Source organism: Balaenoptera musculus, chromosome 6 (genome assembly GCF_009873245.2).
Source record: "Balaenoptera musculus isolate JJ_BM4_2016_0621 chromosome 6, mBalMus1.pri.v3, whole genome shotgun sequence".
Classification (NCBI taxonomy): domain Eukaryota; kingdom Metazoa; phylum Chordata; class Mammalia; order Artiodactyla; family Balaenopteridae; genus Balaenoptera; species Balaenoptera musculus.
Genome location: NC_045790.1, coordinates 73596309 through 73611317, shown reverse-complemented (window position 1 = coordinate 73611317; position 15009 = coordinate 73596309). Strand labels below are relative to the sequence as shown.

At 35.2% G+C, this 15009-nt stretch overlaps 1 protein-coding gene across 1 annotated transcript in view; it reads right to left on the bottom strand.

Moving 5' to 3' along the window:
• Positions 1–280: 280 nt before the first annotated feature.
• VPS13A (vacuolar protein sorting 13 homolog A) overlaps positions 281–15009 on the bottom strand; it is a 259530-nt gene continuing 244801 nt past the window's right edge. Inside the window, exons 69-72 of the mRNA XM_036854830.1 lie at positions 9418–9503; positions 6041–6164; positions 3579–3653; positions 281–1683 (exon numbers count right to left, since the gene is read on the bottom strand). Coding sequence (XP_036710725.1) covers positions 1633–1683; positions 3579–3653; positions 6041–6164; positions 9418–9503 — 336 coding nt within the window. The 3' untranslated portion in view covers positions 281–1632. The remainder of the gene's footprint in view (positions 1684–3578; positions 3654–6040; positions 6165–9417; positions 9504–15009) is intronic.

The window sequence follows — 15009 nt, the reverse complement described above, 5'->3', positions numbered from 1 at the left end:
GATAAAAGCTTTCTGACTACCTCTGCTCTTAGGTTTAATTCTAACGTATGCAAAATTGACAGAGCTCAGCAACAGAGAAAAAGTGCATGTTACTTTGAACAAAGGTCATCATGGGAGCATGCACTATGATGAGATTTGAAATTTGTCATCTCATGATTAAATTTATGTTCAGCAAAGAAAAAAAATTCTGAAGGAAACTATTATTAATAAACAATGAGATTTGTAATCAGAGGAAAATCAATAGTATTTAGTAGCAAGATTTCGTCAGGAAGAAATACAATTACAGTCTGGCATGCTGTTTATTTTAGCTTTTACAACAAAGCAAGGAATCTGAGGAGAATTTCACAACCATTGACTTATGTAGTCTCCAATTCTAAAAACAGTTTATAGTAATTTGGCGGTACGCACAACATGCATTAAATACTTTGTATTATTCAATAACTAAATAAGACACTGCATCATTCTCTTCATGGTTCACAATCATATATTCATCCCCTTTCACTTGAAAAAGTCCATTAATATCAAGGTACAAGGATCTTGGACAAAAATCAAGGAAAAAACCCCCCATGACATCTTTACTAATGTGCAGCCCATGATTTTTGTTCTGACAAGTATACACTTAAAAGAGTGATTCTCACTTGAATAATTGTAGAGAAAGCAAACCAGAAATTCTCAATCTATTGCCAACAGGACAGGTTACTGGGCTAGACTTTAGGGTACATACATTTACCCGACATGCATATAGAGAGGGGCTGTCTGTTCTGAAGCATAACTCGTATTAAGATGGTGGGACTTTTGTTTATTTCATACCACCAGTGAATAGGAAGTTGGTATTGTTAAGGCCTAAGGAATTTTCCTTTAAGGTCAGCAATCTATTAAACATGACCTTGGTAAAACCAAGTAGATCTCAAGGAGTTGGCTTGAGGAAGTATTTCTAAGGCTTGAAAGTTCTGAGAGGGGCCTTCCCTTTTTGGGTAGCACACTCATTTCTTCAAGCCTTTCTTAGGATGAGGCTTGAAGGGGTATTAGTCAATCTGTATTATATAAAATAAAAAAGATTGTTTTTCATAGTCATGCTATGTACTTCATATAGTAATTCAAACCTACTCTCTATTTAAAAAAATAAGGAAAATCATACCAAAATATTTATCTGTAAAAAGAACTTCATGTTTCTAAAGAAACTACCACCAAGGTTATCTTGATACCACTAAGGCAATGTTTGATTTGATCATTTACCCATCACTCATTCAGGGACCTTGAAGTAAGCATGATAGAACTGTAAAATGTGAACTAGGAACATTACATTTAGCTCCATTAAATTTAGGCTAAATATGGGCAATTTCTCCACCATTACAGAGAATCACCTGGAGCAAATATTTAAGATTCATAAAAGAAATATTTCCTTTATAAAGTAATTAGAATTGTAACCAGATGCATGATTCAAGTTAGAAAACCAAATGGATCCCCAAAGAGTTGAAACAGTTTAATCACATAACTGTTTTACTTGATTCTGATTTTTTTTTAAAAGTACTTGAAATTACTTCTATACTATACTTCCCAAACAGGTTTTAGAAGGTACAAGGTAGAAATTGTAATGATTTATTGCTGTGTATCTTCAGGCAGCAGTCTCTGTCAGAGGCTTGGGGAAGGTTCTCTTGCTTCTTCTAGCTTTCTGAGGATCCACTGTTGTGGGGAAATGAAGCAACATTTACTTAACTTCAATGAACTTGCAATGACAAAATATAATGAATGAAAATCTAGAAGTTGTCTTTCCAGTTTAGTTAGGAGTATACTGCTATAGCCAATAATTAAATTCTCTATGCAGGAGAGATCATTCACTGACTTAAATGGCCCAGATGACTCAGGGACAAGGGTACTGGGTTTGATTTAACAGTAGTAATAATGTTTTTCTAAGGTCTTTGGACTTAGATGTTCATCTTCAGAATAAGCAAAGTAAAATGAAGCATCCTGAGAGAGAAGGGTAATTTGACAGCTGGATTGAATAACTCTGGCATAGTGTGAAAATCATCTATGTAGAATTCCTTTCAACCTACGCCAATTCTGTATCACAAACCTTCACGATTCCATATATTGGATTTACTGATTGAGTAGGAATAATTACATATAATTCTACAGTGGGTAGCAGCATAGCAACATTCTTGAGCATATTAGGTGCTTTTATGATACATTTTTCTAATTTGAAAGGATCTGAAATCACAAAATTAAAATGCAAATGAATTGTAAACCTTTCTGTCAATAATGTCTATTATCATTAGGCCTGCATGACAAATAAAAGCCATGAAGGTGATACTGGTGTTATCCCATTATGAAAAGCTTAAGCAAAGATATTTGTGCTTTTCTACTTAAGAAGAACCTAGTGAAAATAGCTCTAAGATAAGTAGAGAAAGAGAAATGGACTCGGTAGCCTTTTCTGGATGTTTCTGGCAGAGCAGGAGGATTAAAAAGAAACCTTCTGGGATAAAATAACACAGTGACATAGATTAAATGGAAAACTTATTACAGAGAAACTGAAGGTAATGTCCTTCAGCAGCACAAAGAAGATGGCCTGAAAGTCATGCTGTCATCATGCTCTACTGTCTCCCTGTTCCAGGCAACATGCATATTGAGGGTCTAGTAACTTTATCCCTCTTTCTCTGTAACTTGGCCTCCTTTCAGTTTTCTACTGTTAATATGTCAGTGTTACCTTATATCACAATGTCTAGATAGAAAATTGCACAGCACATGCTAAATGGTCCAAGGTACATTTGTATGGGTGGGAGAGGTTTCTGGTTTGAGCTCCAGATGTGAGAAGTGAACTGGTAAATAATCATAACCAGCCAGGACCAACACAGAGAGGTCGGGAGGCTCAGGGATTCAGTAAAGAACCCATGTGTTCTTATTGTAAGTTTCACGACACAGTGAGTATACTTCAGTGTCAGGAATAATGTCTTAGTTGTGACCAACGAGGTAGATAATCAATTCATAGTCTTCCTTTTCTTGACAGTGCACATCCTTATAATTGCCATAATCCCTAAAGTATGTATAGTGCTTTTCAGTTCACATAATTCACATTTTGAGGAAGCTGAGGTTAACTGACTTCCCCAAGGTCCTACAGTCAAGAAGGAACAGAACCAGTATTTAAACCCAGATTTTCTGACCACAGGTGTGGCTCTTTTCCCCTTGTGCCAGGCTACAGTAATTAAAGAAAAAAAATCACTATAGCTATACAGTAGAGAAATAAACAACGTGGGGCTATACTTTTCCTGCTGGAGCTGGTAGATTAGCATTAGAGGGCATTAATTTCTTTCATTTGTTGGCTTTTTTTGGCAAAGTATTACAGTTAGGATTTAAAATAAGAGAACAATTTGATTTCAAAGACAAGTAGGTGTGTTGAATTCAATCTAATGAAAAAATAATTTGGGGGAAATATTATCTAGTTACATATATTAAAACTGTCAAAACACAAACATAAAATTAAAAAACAAACACAACTTATCTACCTTAAAGAATAATGCAACTTACATGGCTTTGAAATGAGAAGTTGCTATCTGTTTAAGCAAAAGATTGACTATATTTACCCTTGCATCCTCTGGGGTCTTGAAGTTAATTATTTTTCCAAACTCTTTGGCATGGAATACAGACTTCACCCGCTCCTATAAATAGAATAAGTAGCTTCATTAACATGGGAATCTAGTTGTAGAAATACCATAAAGAAATGCCACCAAAAAAAAGCCAAGAATGAGAAATCAAGAAGAATCAAACATAAATGGAAAAAAAAAGACTAAATTCTAAGCCATCCATTATCACTAAACCTAAGATAAAAAGTTTTAGGTGAGATTTCAGTTGCAAAAGCCATCAAGGGTTGACGCAGAGGATGGGAAGGAGATCAATCTAGAAGCAGTACCACTGTTTTCCCTCTCCAAATAATGTCTCAGATAGTCCTTGATATCTGGCCATGGCCTCATGATAAATTCAGCTCAAAAATAATGTACACATGTATGTGTGCATACATATACACATGTGTTGTATAGGTATGTATGTGTGTGTATGTATGTGTTTATATATGTAACTTCTGACATTTTAAACCAGTAAGAATGCAGTAAGAATGTAGCTTCAGAATCAAAGAAATCAGGGTGGGTCTTAGATCCTATACGATTGTCCTCCACTTTTTAAACTCGTTTGGTATTCTGTTGTGTTTGTGGGAGGAGAACTACCTAATGGTGGATGTTAAGCATTAGAGGGACAAATAGAAAGAACAGGATTATCGAGGAGGAGTGTGGTGATTACTTCTATTAACCATGGGTAAGGACATAGAAGAAGCAATATTTTACTAGTCTAACAATTTCTATAAGTAATTCAACTAACCATGCATATATAGACTCCAGAAGAAATCAGATTCTTTTATTAAAAAAAAAAAGGATGATTGCTGATATAAGGTCTCAAGGGAAAGGTGAAAGGGGAAGAAATCAAGGAGGTAAGAAGAAGTTTATCCTTGGAGATAAAAAAGCCAGGAAATGCAATATGGGCTACAGCAGAGTCTAACGGCTACTACTATCCATCATTTCATATATGGCCACAGGGTTCTTCATTTTCTGAGTGAATCAGAGAAATTCTCAATGGGTAAGTTGGTCTAAGATCCTCAAAAACTAACATCCAGTCTACTTAAGAGCTGCCCCATGTCTTTGGAATGAATGGTAAGATTGGATAAATGGTCTTCACTAGCTAAGCACAAGGCCTAGGGATAGTTCTGTTCTATAGGCTAGTCTAGAAGAAATCTGTTGTTTCTGCCTGTCTGCATCCAATGCCCCTTCTTCCAGTAACAGTTTCTTGAATCTTCTTTGGGTAACTATTTTTCACCCTCTTCCACTCCCAAAACTTCATATAGAGCTGACCCTTCCTTCTCGGTAGCACCACAGTGATCCCGTGACCCTCACCTGGCCAGCTAGCCCATTCCAGCTCCTGACTAAAGTGACTGGTTCAGGAACAAGGAAGTGACCAAAGGTGGCCCAGTGAGACCCAGTGAGAAGCTTTCATTCTGCTGAGCTAGTAGGATATGAGCCTGGAACTTCTGCTGGCCATAGTGTCACCAAAGGATAGCCTGCTTGAGAATGAAGCCAACACTGAAGAAAGTAGAACCTAGAGATGAGGGCAGCAAAGATGGACAGAATGAAGGAGGAGAGGAAGGGTGTAAGAATAAATACGAATGACATCATTTGAGCATAATTAAGCTACAAGATATAGACTTGGATTTTTCAGTTATATGAGCCAATTAAATCCCTCAAAATCAAACCAAACAAAAATAACAGTGAACAAAACTAACTTGGGCTGAGTCACATATTTCTGATTAATATAGCCAGTACCAAAGTGGCCCTTTTCACATAGGTGTCTGGTCAAATACTGTGAGGCCAAATACATTATCTTATATTTCTCTGTGTCACCTACAGTACCTAGTGCAATCATTACAACTTACAATGGCTATAGAGACTCTGATGATTTACCAAATGACTAGCAATTTGCTGTATTTTATATCAACATCCAAATACCACGTACTGTTCTAGCTGCTAGAAATCAGAGTGAGAAATGGTCTCCGCATTCAAGAAGATTATAACTGAATTAGGAAGATAATATCTATAAAAAGAGAAAGAACTATCAATAATGGGCTGTTAGAGTGAGAACTTTTCAAGTGTCCATCAGCGAGATTTTCAGGGAAAAAAAATCTGTAGGCAACTGCTAGTGATTCTGAGGTGTACAAATCTCTCACTTTGGTGCCTTGGATAGCAGTGGGAAAGCTGCGGTTCTGTTACTGAGTATAAAATGAGGGCCCAGGAACGCTGTGGTCCATGTAAGAGCACATAAAGTAGCACATTTTTTCTTGGCCTAGCTTTCTTTTCTTTAAGCTTGAGTAAGACAGCAGGTGTAAAGAAAAACCATACAAAGACCAAGCAACATGTAAAAAAGAGGGAGAAACATTACAAAAGTAAAGACTATTTTAATGTGTTGTTTTCAGTTCCAAGTTTTCAAAAAAATCTATTCAACATACCTTTGCTTCAATGCGCAACCTTCTCTCATGAACAATGAATGGCTCTTTGGTAAACTCATCAAAACTATACTGCCACTCACATGTAAGCTGTCCAAACGTTCCTTTTGTTACAAACAACACACCACTCAGAAAAAGAAAGAAAGAAGCCACTTTAAAAACTGAAGCACTTATATCCAATAATATAATAATAATAATAGCAGGATACACATTCTTTGCAAGGGCACATAGAACATTCACCAGGAGAGACTATATTCTGGGTTATAAGAAACGTCAATGAATTTAACAGAACTGAAATCATGCAAAGTATGTTCTCAGATCATAATGAAATTAAACTAGAAAACAAGTAACAGAAAGATAACAAGAATACTTCCAAATGCTTACTTAAAAGCATACTTCTAGGGCTTCCCTGGTGGCGCAGTGGTTAAGAATCCACCTGCCAATGCAGAGGACACGGGTTCGAGCCCTGGTCTGGGAAGATCCCACATGCCGCGGAGCAACTAAGCCCGTGTGCCACAACTACTGAGGCTGCACCCTAGAGCCCACGAGCCACAACTACTGAAGCCTGTGCAGCTAGAGCCCGTGCTCCGCAACAAGAGAAGCCACCGCAACGAGAAGCCCGTGCACCGCAACGAAGAGTAGCCCCCGCTCACCACAACTAGAGGAAGCCTATGCACAGCAACGAAGACCCAAAGCAGCCAAAAATAAAATTAAATAAAGAAATTTATTTAAAAAAAAAAAAAAAGCGTACTTCTAAAAAGAAATCCATGGGTCAAAGAATCTCAAAGGAAATTAGAAAATAGTTTGAACTGAATGAGAATGAAAACATAACAAAATTTATGTAGCAACGTTTAGTGGGAAATGTACAAGCACAACATACTTATATTAGAAAACATAAAGTACTTATAAAGTAAAATGTATAAGGAATGTTTTTAAGAAATAGGAAAAATTTAGAGAACCAGCTACCAAGCAATATTTTGGAGAACCTTCATGTAATTAATGCTTTAGAACAAAATGCTTTTAATACTAAGGCTCCATGTAATATATTTACCAATCTGTATCAGAAAGAGGCTTTTAAAATTAATTCTTGTTTTCCCCCCATTTTGAGGAAGGAAATCAAGAGATGAAAATTCATTCTGTCTATAATAATTCTATTTAATTCTTCCTTCAAAGGTCTTTCTTCCCCAAATCTTCTTTCTGGTTGAAACATCAATTCTAGGTACAACCAGAGGTTTCTTTAAGTGACATATACTTTAAGTTAAGGGACTAAATTAAAGAAACAGCTGGCACCTGGCTAGAATGGAAAAGGAGAAAGCTAATTAAGATTTATCTCTTTCATCTCAATCTTCTGCCTCTGATCCCCTCTTTCACCAATCTTGGATTATAGGGGCTGCTGGAACAAACCTACTGGTCTTCCAGTACATCTTCAACCATGTGAAAATCAAAGAAAGGCTAATCTTATTTCAGGCACCTAGTACTCCCTCTCCTGGTTAAAAGATCCTTTATCTTCAAGTGCAACATTTGGAAAGAAAGGACCTCCTAAGTATAAATATCATCTTTCAATCAACTACAACTAGTGCAATCATTACAACTTACAATGGATATGTAGTAAGCTTACTACACTTACTCTGTCAAGGTTTATGTAACCTCATTTAAAGAGGTCTACTATGTTGAGAAGAAAGTAATTTCTAAAATGTTGCAATGGACTTCCCTGGTGGCGCAGTGGTTAAGAATCCGCCTGCCAATGCAGGGGACACGGGTTCGATCCCTGGTCCGGGAAGATCCCACATGCCGCGGAGCAACTACATGTGGTTGCAAGTCCATGCGCCACAACTACTGAGCCTGTGCTCTAGAGCCCGCAAGCCACAACTACTGAAGCCCACGCGCCTAGAGCCCATGCTCCGCAACAAGAGAAGCCACCTCAATGAGAAGCCCGCGCACCGCAATGAAGAGTAGCCCCCGCTTGCCACAACTAGAGAAAGCCCATGCACAGCAACGAAGAACCATCGCAGCCAAAAAAAAAACACATGTTGCAAGATCTGGAAATAATAAACTTTGCAACTGACTCTTGTTTAACTCTGATGAGTCATCCTTCCCTCAGTCAATGGGGAGAAGGGTTAATAAAACATGAGTGAATGCTGCTATGAAGAAAAATGACTGTTGAAGCATTGTCTGTAAGTATAAAAGTTCAGAAACAACTTAGATGTGCATTATAGCACATACTTCTGAATGAATACCAGGCAGTCATTTACAAATTAAGAAAGATCTCCATATGCTGACATGGAATACTCTTTAAGACATAGATCTTAAGCAAAAAATTAAGGTACAGGATGGTGTTATAATAGATTCCTATTTACATTAAAATATGTATGTGTATGCCTTTATAGGCAGATTATGCTTTGATAACATGTTTGCTTGTATAGGCATAGAATATTTCAAAGATACAAAAGTAGTTGCCTCTAGGAAGGGGAAAAGAGGGACCAGTATCTGAGATGGAATGAATACTGGCTTTCACATCTATACCTTCTAATACTGTGTGAGTTTTCTATATTTTATGTTACTTTTTAAACAAGAAAATTAAGATAGTGCTATAAATTTGGGGCTCAGAAATTATTAGGATTAAAAACATTAAAAATGATTGCTAAGTTCAATAGTCAACTTGAACCAACAAGATGCTTATATAAGTTTACCTTTTTGGCATTGAACAAAACCACACAGCTTAATTAGCCACTCCTTTCTATTTAGCCATAATCTCTCCTCCTCAGCCACAGTTTCACTCTCCGTCATCCAGAAAAATCCACCCTACTACTGCACTTGCTTATTCTTTCCCGTGGTTTCATAATAATACCTCCTGCAAACACTTGCCCCTCCGAGGCTATGCCACTGTGTATTTTTACATGTATCCCTCTACTGTCTACAGGTTTATTTGAAGATTTGGCTGTAGTTGGGAGTATCCCAAAAAAACGAATGTCTCCAGTGGTATATCTACTTATGTGAGTGAATCTCTATACATTCTAATGATTAGATACCACCAGAAGACTACTGACTTCTGGGGTAACCTGAAATTGCATACTTTTTCGGAGAGGGGGAAGGAATGGTATTGCTTACCCTTGAGAGGATAGTTTTACAGGAATTTCTCTATCCATTTAGTTGGTTGAAACAAATACTAAAATATTTAATTTAAAATTATGTTTGTGCATGGTTATGCATTTATCTGTATGTGTGCAAAGTTTTAGGCACGAGGCTTGTAGAGCAAGAGAACCATAATTAGTATGAATCAGTGTTAAATATGTGGAACAAGATGTGAATAAAAACTGCTTCACTTCATGAGTGGCTATCAGTTAACACCTTATCAAATTATATTAGAGAAAGAAAGTTACCTTTTGGTTATCATTAACATGTCTGTTTTATTGATCATGACATGGGTAAAATATTTGTATTTTGCAAATCTTCCATTTTCCATGACCTAAAAAAAAAAAGATGAGAGTGAGAAAAGTGATAATATCCTATTCTCATACAAGTAATGCCTTACTGATCCTCTAAAAACCTTTCTCAAGGGGGCAAATCATTAGCGCACTTACACAGTAAACATACTGTCAGAAAGTTGAATATTCACAAAATCACTTCTGCTTCCTTTTTAAAAGCACCTATTTGTACTGCTTTATTCAAGATTACTCAATTGCAGCTATACCAGTGTTTAATGCTAGATTTTTAGAGGATACTGTTATTTTACAAAGTTTAAGTGGAACCTACTGAAGTTACTATTAAACAATCACATTCATTTTGTCTTGGAAAACAGATTAGTATTTGATCATACCTGTACAAAAACACATGTGAACACTAACACATATTTAAACATATGCATCACATAAATTACTATTAGCTCCCACCTTGCCTCTTCCCTGGAATTTTCATTATCTGCCTTACAAACATGCTTTTCTTTGCCAATTTCACAATTCATTCAAAATTAAGGAGCAGATCGTTTCTGGACAAACAGGAAACCCCAGGACCAGCATATGCAATAGCCTTTATTTATCTTTAAGACTGCTGAAACACTATCCATGACATGATCAACAATTCTTTGTCTCAAAAAATATAAAGTTAACTACATAAGCAAAATAGGCTTTTTAAAATCTGTTCTCAATATCATTTGCTCTGAGGATGGAGTTACTCTGGCTATTTAAAATATATAGCAGGCTAGGCTATTATTTTTTAAAGGCAAGCAATGTAACTGTGACTAAGATACATCAAAAATTTAGCCAAAAATGTTAGACCTCTTGAAGAAATTCCAGAAGAGAATATAAAGATTCTGGAAAATTGTGTTCCATGAGGCTATATCAAAAAACTAAAATTATGTAATTTAGAAGAAAACTAACAAGTGACTTCATAATAAGGTTGCTTTAGAAGGCTGATACAATAGACTTTTTATGGGAGACAGAAGTTAAAAAAAAACAACAGCAGGATAAAACATACAAATTAACTGCATGGAAGAATTTTCTAACTTCAAAGATCGTAATATTGAGGAAAGAGTATCTTTACTATTTACTGTAGTGGGTAGGGCAATTAAACCCCAATTCCTTGAATTACAAATGAAAAAGGGACATAACCAGAGATTCAGAAGAAATTAATAAAAATTGTTAACATATAAATTATGCAAATAAATTTGCAAAACTAGGTAAAATGGGTCATGTTTTAAGAAATGATAAATTATTAAGAGAAAGAAGCATCAAATATTGGAGAGGAAGAGTAGAAATTACTTTCAGATGACAGTATCTGGAAAACTCAAGTACACAAAATCCAGTAACTTTATTATATAAACACAATAATCAGTTTGAAAAATGGAAGGAAAACAATCCTGCTTACAAGGGTAATAAAGATAAATATTTACACATAAGTTTAACTGCAGAATTTGTATGATAAAAGCTGTAACAGTCTACTGAGGGGAATAATGGAAAATTTGAAAATGGAAATCCATGTCTTATTCTTGAATATAAAAATTCATTATAATAAAGATGTTATTCCCCCACCCCATTTTTATACATACACACTCAATGTGATCCCAAAATTATGTTTGTTAATTTGTTTTGGGGAGGGGGAAAAGTGATCTGACAATATTATAATGAAATTTATCTAGAAAAAAAGTGATATTATCCAGTAAGTTATGAAAAGAGAATGAGAACTATCCTAGCAGATATTAATACAATTTATAAAGTTGCAGGCGTGAAACAGTTTGATGCTAGTGGAAATTATATACAGACATATCAATAGAAAGAATACAGATTCCAGAAACTGACCAAAATGCAATAGGATTTTATAAAATCCTATATATCCAAACATAGGAATTTATAAAATCAAGACAGCATTTCAGATTATTGGTCAAAAACATGCATTTTCAAGTAAATAGTGCTTCAAGCAACTTGCTGGCTAAAGCTAGATCCCTATTTCTCTCTCTTATTTTTTCCTACTTCTCTCTTTACACCAAATTAATTCCACATGGATCACTGATTTAACTATACAAAATGAAACTACAGAAGTACTAGAATAAAATAACATTTTAATAATCAAAGTGAAGGCTTAAATATAAAACACAAGGTCCATAAAACTTAAAGTAAAAAAAAAGTTAAGTGTGGAAATTAAACACTAATGAATAGCAAAACAGTAAGCAAATAAACAGAAATAAAACAAAAATCAAAGGATAAATTGGGAAAATATCTGTCAATACAGTGATATATAACTAATTTCATAACACACAGAATTCTAGTAATATGAATAAACCAATAGAAGAAAAATGAGTAAATCTATAGGAAAATGTGTAAAGGATATGAACAGGTAGTCTAGCAAAACACAAAATCTGACAATAAACATATGAGAAAATGTTCAATCTAACTCAAAATCAAGAAAATTCAAGTTAAATAAATGTATCCTTTGAGCCAGCAATTCCACTGCTATGATTTATCTTATGCAAAGGTATGCGAAGACATACTTATAGGAATCTTCATGGTTATATTCTGTTAAATGCGAAAAACCTAAATATTCAGAAACAGGAGACTGTTTAATTACAGTATAGGCATACGATGGGACATTATGCATGAAAAAGAAACAATCCTGCTTACAAGGGTAATAAAAGGTAGATCTGGGACTTCCCTGGTGGCTCAGTGGTTAAGAATCCACTTGCTAATGCAGGGGACACGGGTTCTATCCCTGGTCTGGGAAGATCCCACATGCTGCTGAGCAACTAAGCCCGTGTGCCACAACTACTGAGCCTGCGCTCTAGGGCCCCAGAGCCACAACTACTGAAGCCCGTGTGCCTAGAGCCTGTGCTCCGCAACAAGAGAAGCCACGGCAATGAGAAGCCCACGCACCGCAACAAAGAGTAGCCCCTGCTTGCCGCAACTAGAGAAAGCCCGCGTGCAGCAACGAAGACCCAATGCAGTCAAAAATAAACAAAATAAATAAATTTATTTAAAAAAAAGGTAGATCTGTGTGTACTGATACAGAAAGATGGGCAAGATATAACTGAAAATAAATTACTAAGAATGAACGGGGGAGTTGAAACACATACACATACACTTATTTATATAAACATAAAAAATTTCTGGAAGGGTTCGTGGTAACACACCAAATCTGTTCATAGCATTTATCTCTGGGCTTGGGAAGGATAACGGTGGAGGTGGGGTTAGAAGTGAAGCTTTTATTTTTAACTTTACATCCTTTTGTTTCAGTTTTTTGGTACTGGAAAAGAAATTAGCTTGAAAGTATTTATTTTCTTTTGTTCTATATGGCCAAGTTTTAAAATATAGAATACAAATGTTGATTTCCTCAAGAACATTGCTACTACTAGAAGACAAGAGTCTATAAACCCCATTAATAGATTACAATCTTCAAATAACTTGAAAGCTAATGGTTCAATTCTAAGTAATTAACTTCTATTTCAATATTATGTTAAGTCTGTGTATTGCAGTTGAGTCTGCCTTTCATCACTTTCCACTTTTCAGACCTAATCTAATCTGTACATTTAAGAAATTAAACCACTTTTAATAGTCACAATAGCATCTGATATAAATAAAAGCTAAAAAAAAGTAATTCATGAAGTGCTTTTTGGAGTTCATCAAAAACCTTAAATGCAACACTTGAAACATGAATGGTCAATCTTTAAATAAACATCAAAGATAACTCAATATACAGCAAAATTTTGCTGGTCAGTCTCCATTAAAACATGCGACTATGGAATAAGAACAGCATTAATGAGAAGCTACAACTTTGAACTAAATCCCGTAGAAGGATGGGAGAGAATGTGATAACTTATCAGCCATCATCTTTCATCATGCTGTAAAGAATCTACAAATGTCATGCCTTTGGTCACAATCTCCTGCCAAATTACTTGACTCTGTAAATTCACTACATATGACGCTTTATACTTTTCAAAACATCATTTATATTATTTTGAAAACCTGGAATTTTAGACCTCAAGGAGTATTATTGTTCATCCAAACTAATCTCTTCCTTTTACACATGAAGAAATTGAGGATCATTTAAGTGTCTTTCCCATCTAATCTTCACAACAACCTTGTATTATTAGGTTAAGATTACATTTAAGTGACTTGCTTGGGGTCATATTGTCAGTTGCAAAACTGGGCTCAAAAAAGTGGTTCCTTCACTTCTAATTCCAGTGCCTTGCACTACACCATGATAGTATCAGTCACACGTTTCCATGGTACCTCAAAAATGTCTTCAGTATCCCTGGATGCTGGATGTTGCTGAGGAAGGCTGCTAAAGCTGCTCAGGCTGGCTTAATTTTTTTAGGTTAACAGCATTCAAATAGTGTAATATTAATACCTTATCTTCCTCCACCCCAATCAGATAGGTATGAATGTTTCTACTAAAATAATTTGGGATACCCTTTAAAATAAATGAAGAATTTGCAAAACCAGGGCTAGGAATCACATGTAGTCTTTGCATCAAGACCAAAGCTAGGCAGAAAAATCAACGAATTTGCCTGAAGTATCAAGTACAACAGCCAGTACTATAGACATGTTAGCCTCACTTACATGCTATAGTGTTAAAGGAAAAGCATTTTTTGCCTTATTCATTAAAAGAATATATGAATTATCCATCATCACTTAAGAACTTTCTTAAAGAAATAAACAGAGAAACACAAAGGAAACTGTATTCGTTATATATAACTGTCAGAACCTACAGGTAACAAAATGTATGGTTATTGATAAGGGTCCCTTTTGCATTAGAAAAGTTGAGTATGTAAGCCTTAGTTTACTAGATATAAATAAATCCAAACCAAATTGATTATACATTAGAAACACACAAAAAGTAGGAACTGGAAAGACAGTTGTGTCAGGGTTATCCTCTACTAATATCCGTATTTCCTGCCAGATAAGTCCCAGTACTTTAGAAAAAGAACACACCTAACAACTATAGTAATACAGAAAACACTGCTAACACTTTCCAACCATCTAAATGCTATGAAGTAGCACAGTTCTATAACAAACACATTTCCGAAAAAACAAAGCAAAATATGAAAAGATAGATGATAGGAACAAATCACTAACATGGAAGACTTTAAATCACAAACAATATAAGGTACTAATATTCATTGCAAATGTAAAGATAAGAATACAGTTAAGCAAAAAAACGAAAACAAAATCTGTTCAATATCTGTTTCTTTTGGAAGATGAGTTTCATAGAGGTATATATATATATTTTAAGATGGCAGCATGAGTGATAAAAGGAAAATGAAATTCATCTAGATGAAAAAGATAAAGAACAAAATGCTATCGAGCAAGAAAATCTACTGGATAATGAATAAATGGTTTTATAGATTGGCTAATTTGAATAGTTTGGAGACAATGGGGAAAGATGAAAAGTTTATCAACGGATTATACTAAAAAATTAAGTGTACTTTTAAAAACGACAAAATTCAGGGAGGTAAACAAAGCAAATTAAAATGTAAATGTGAC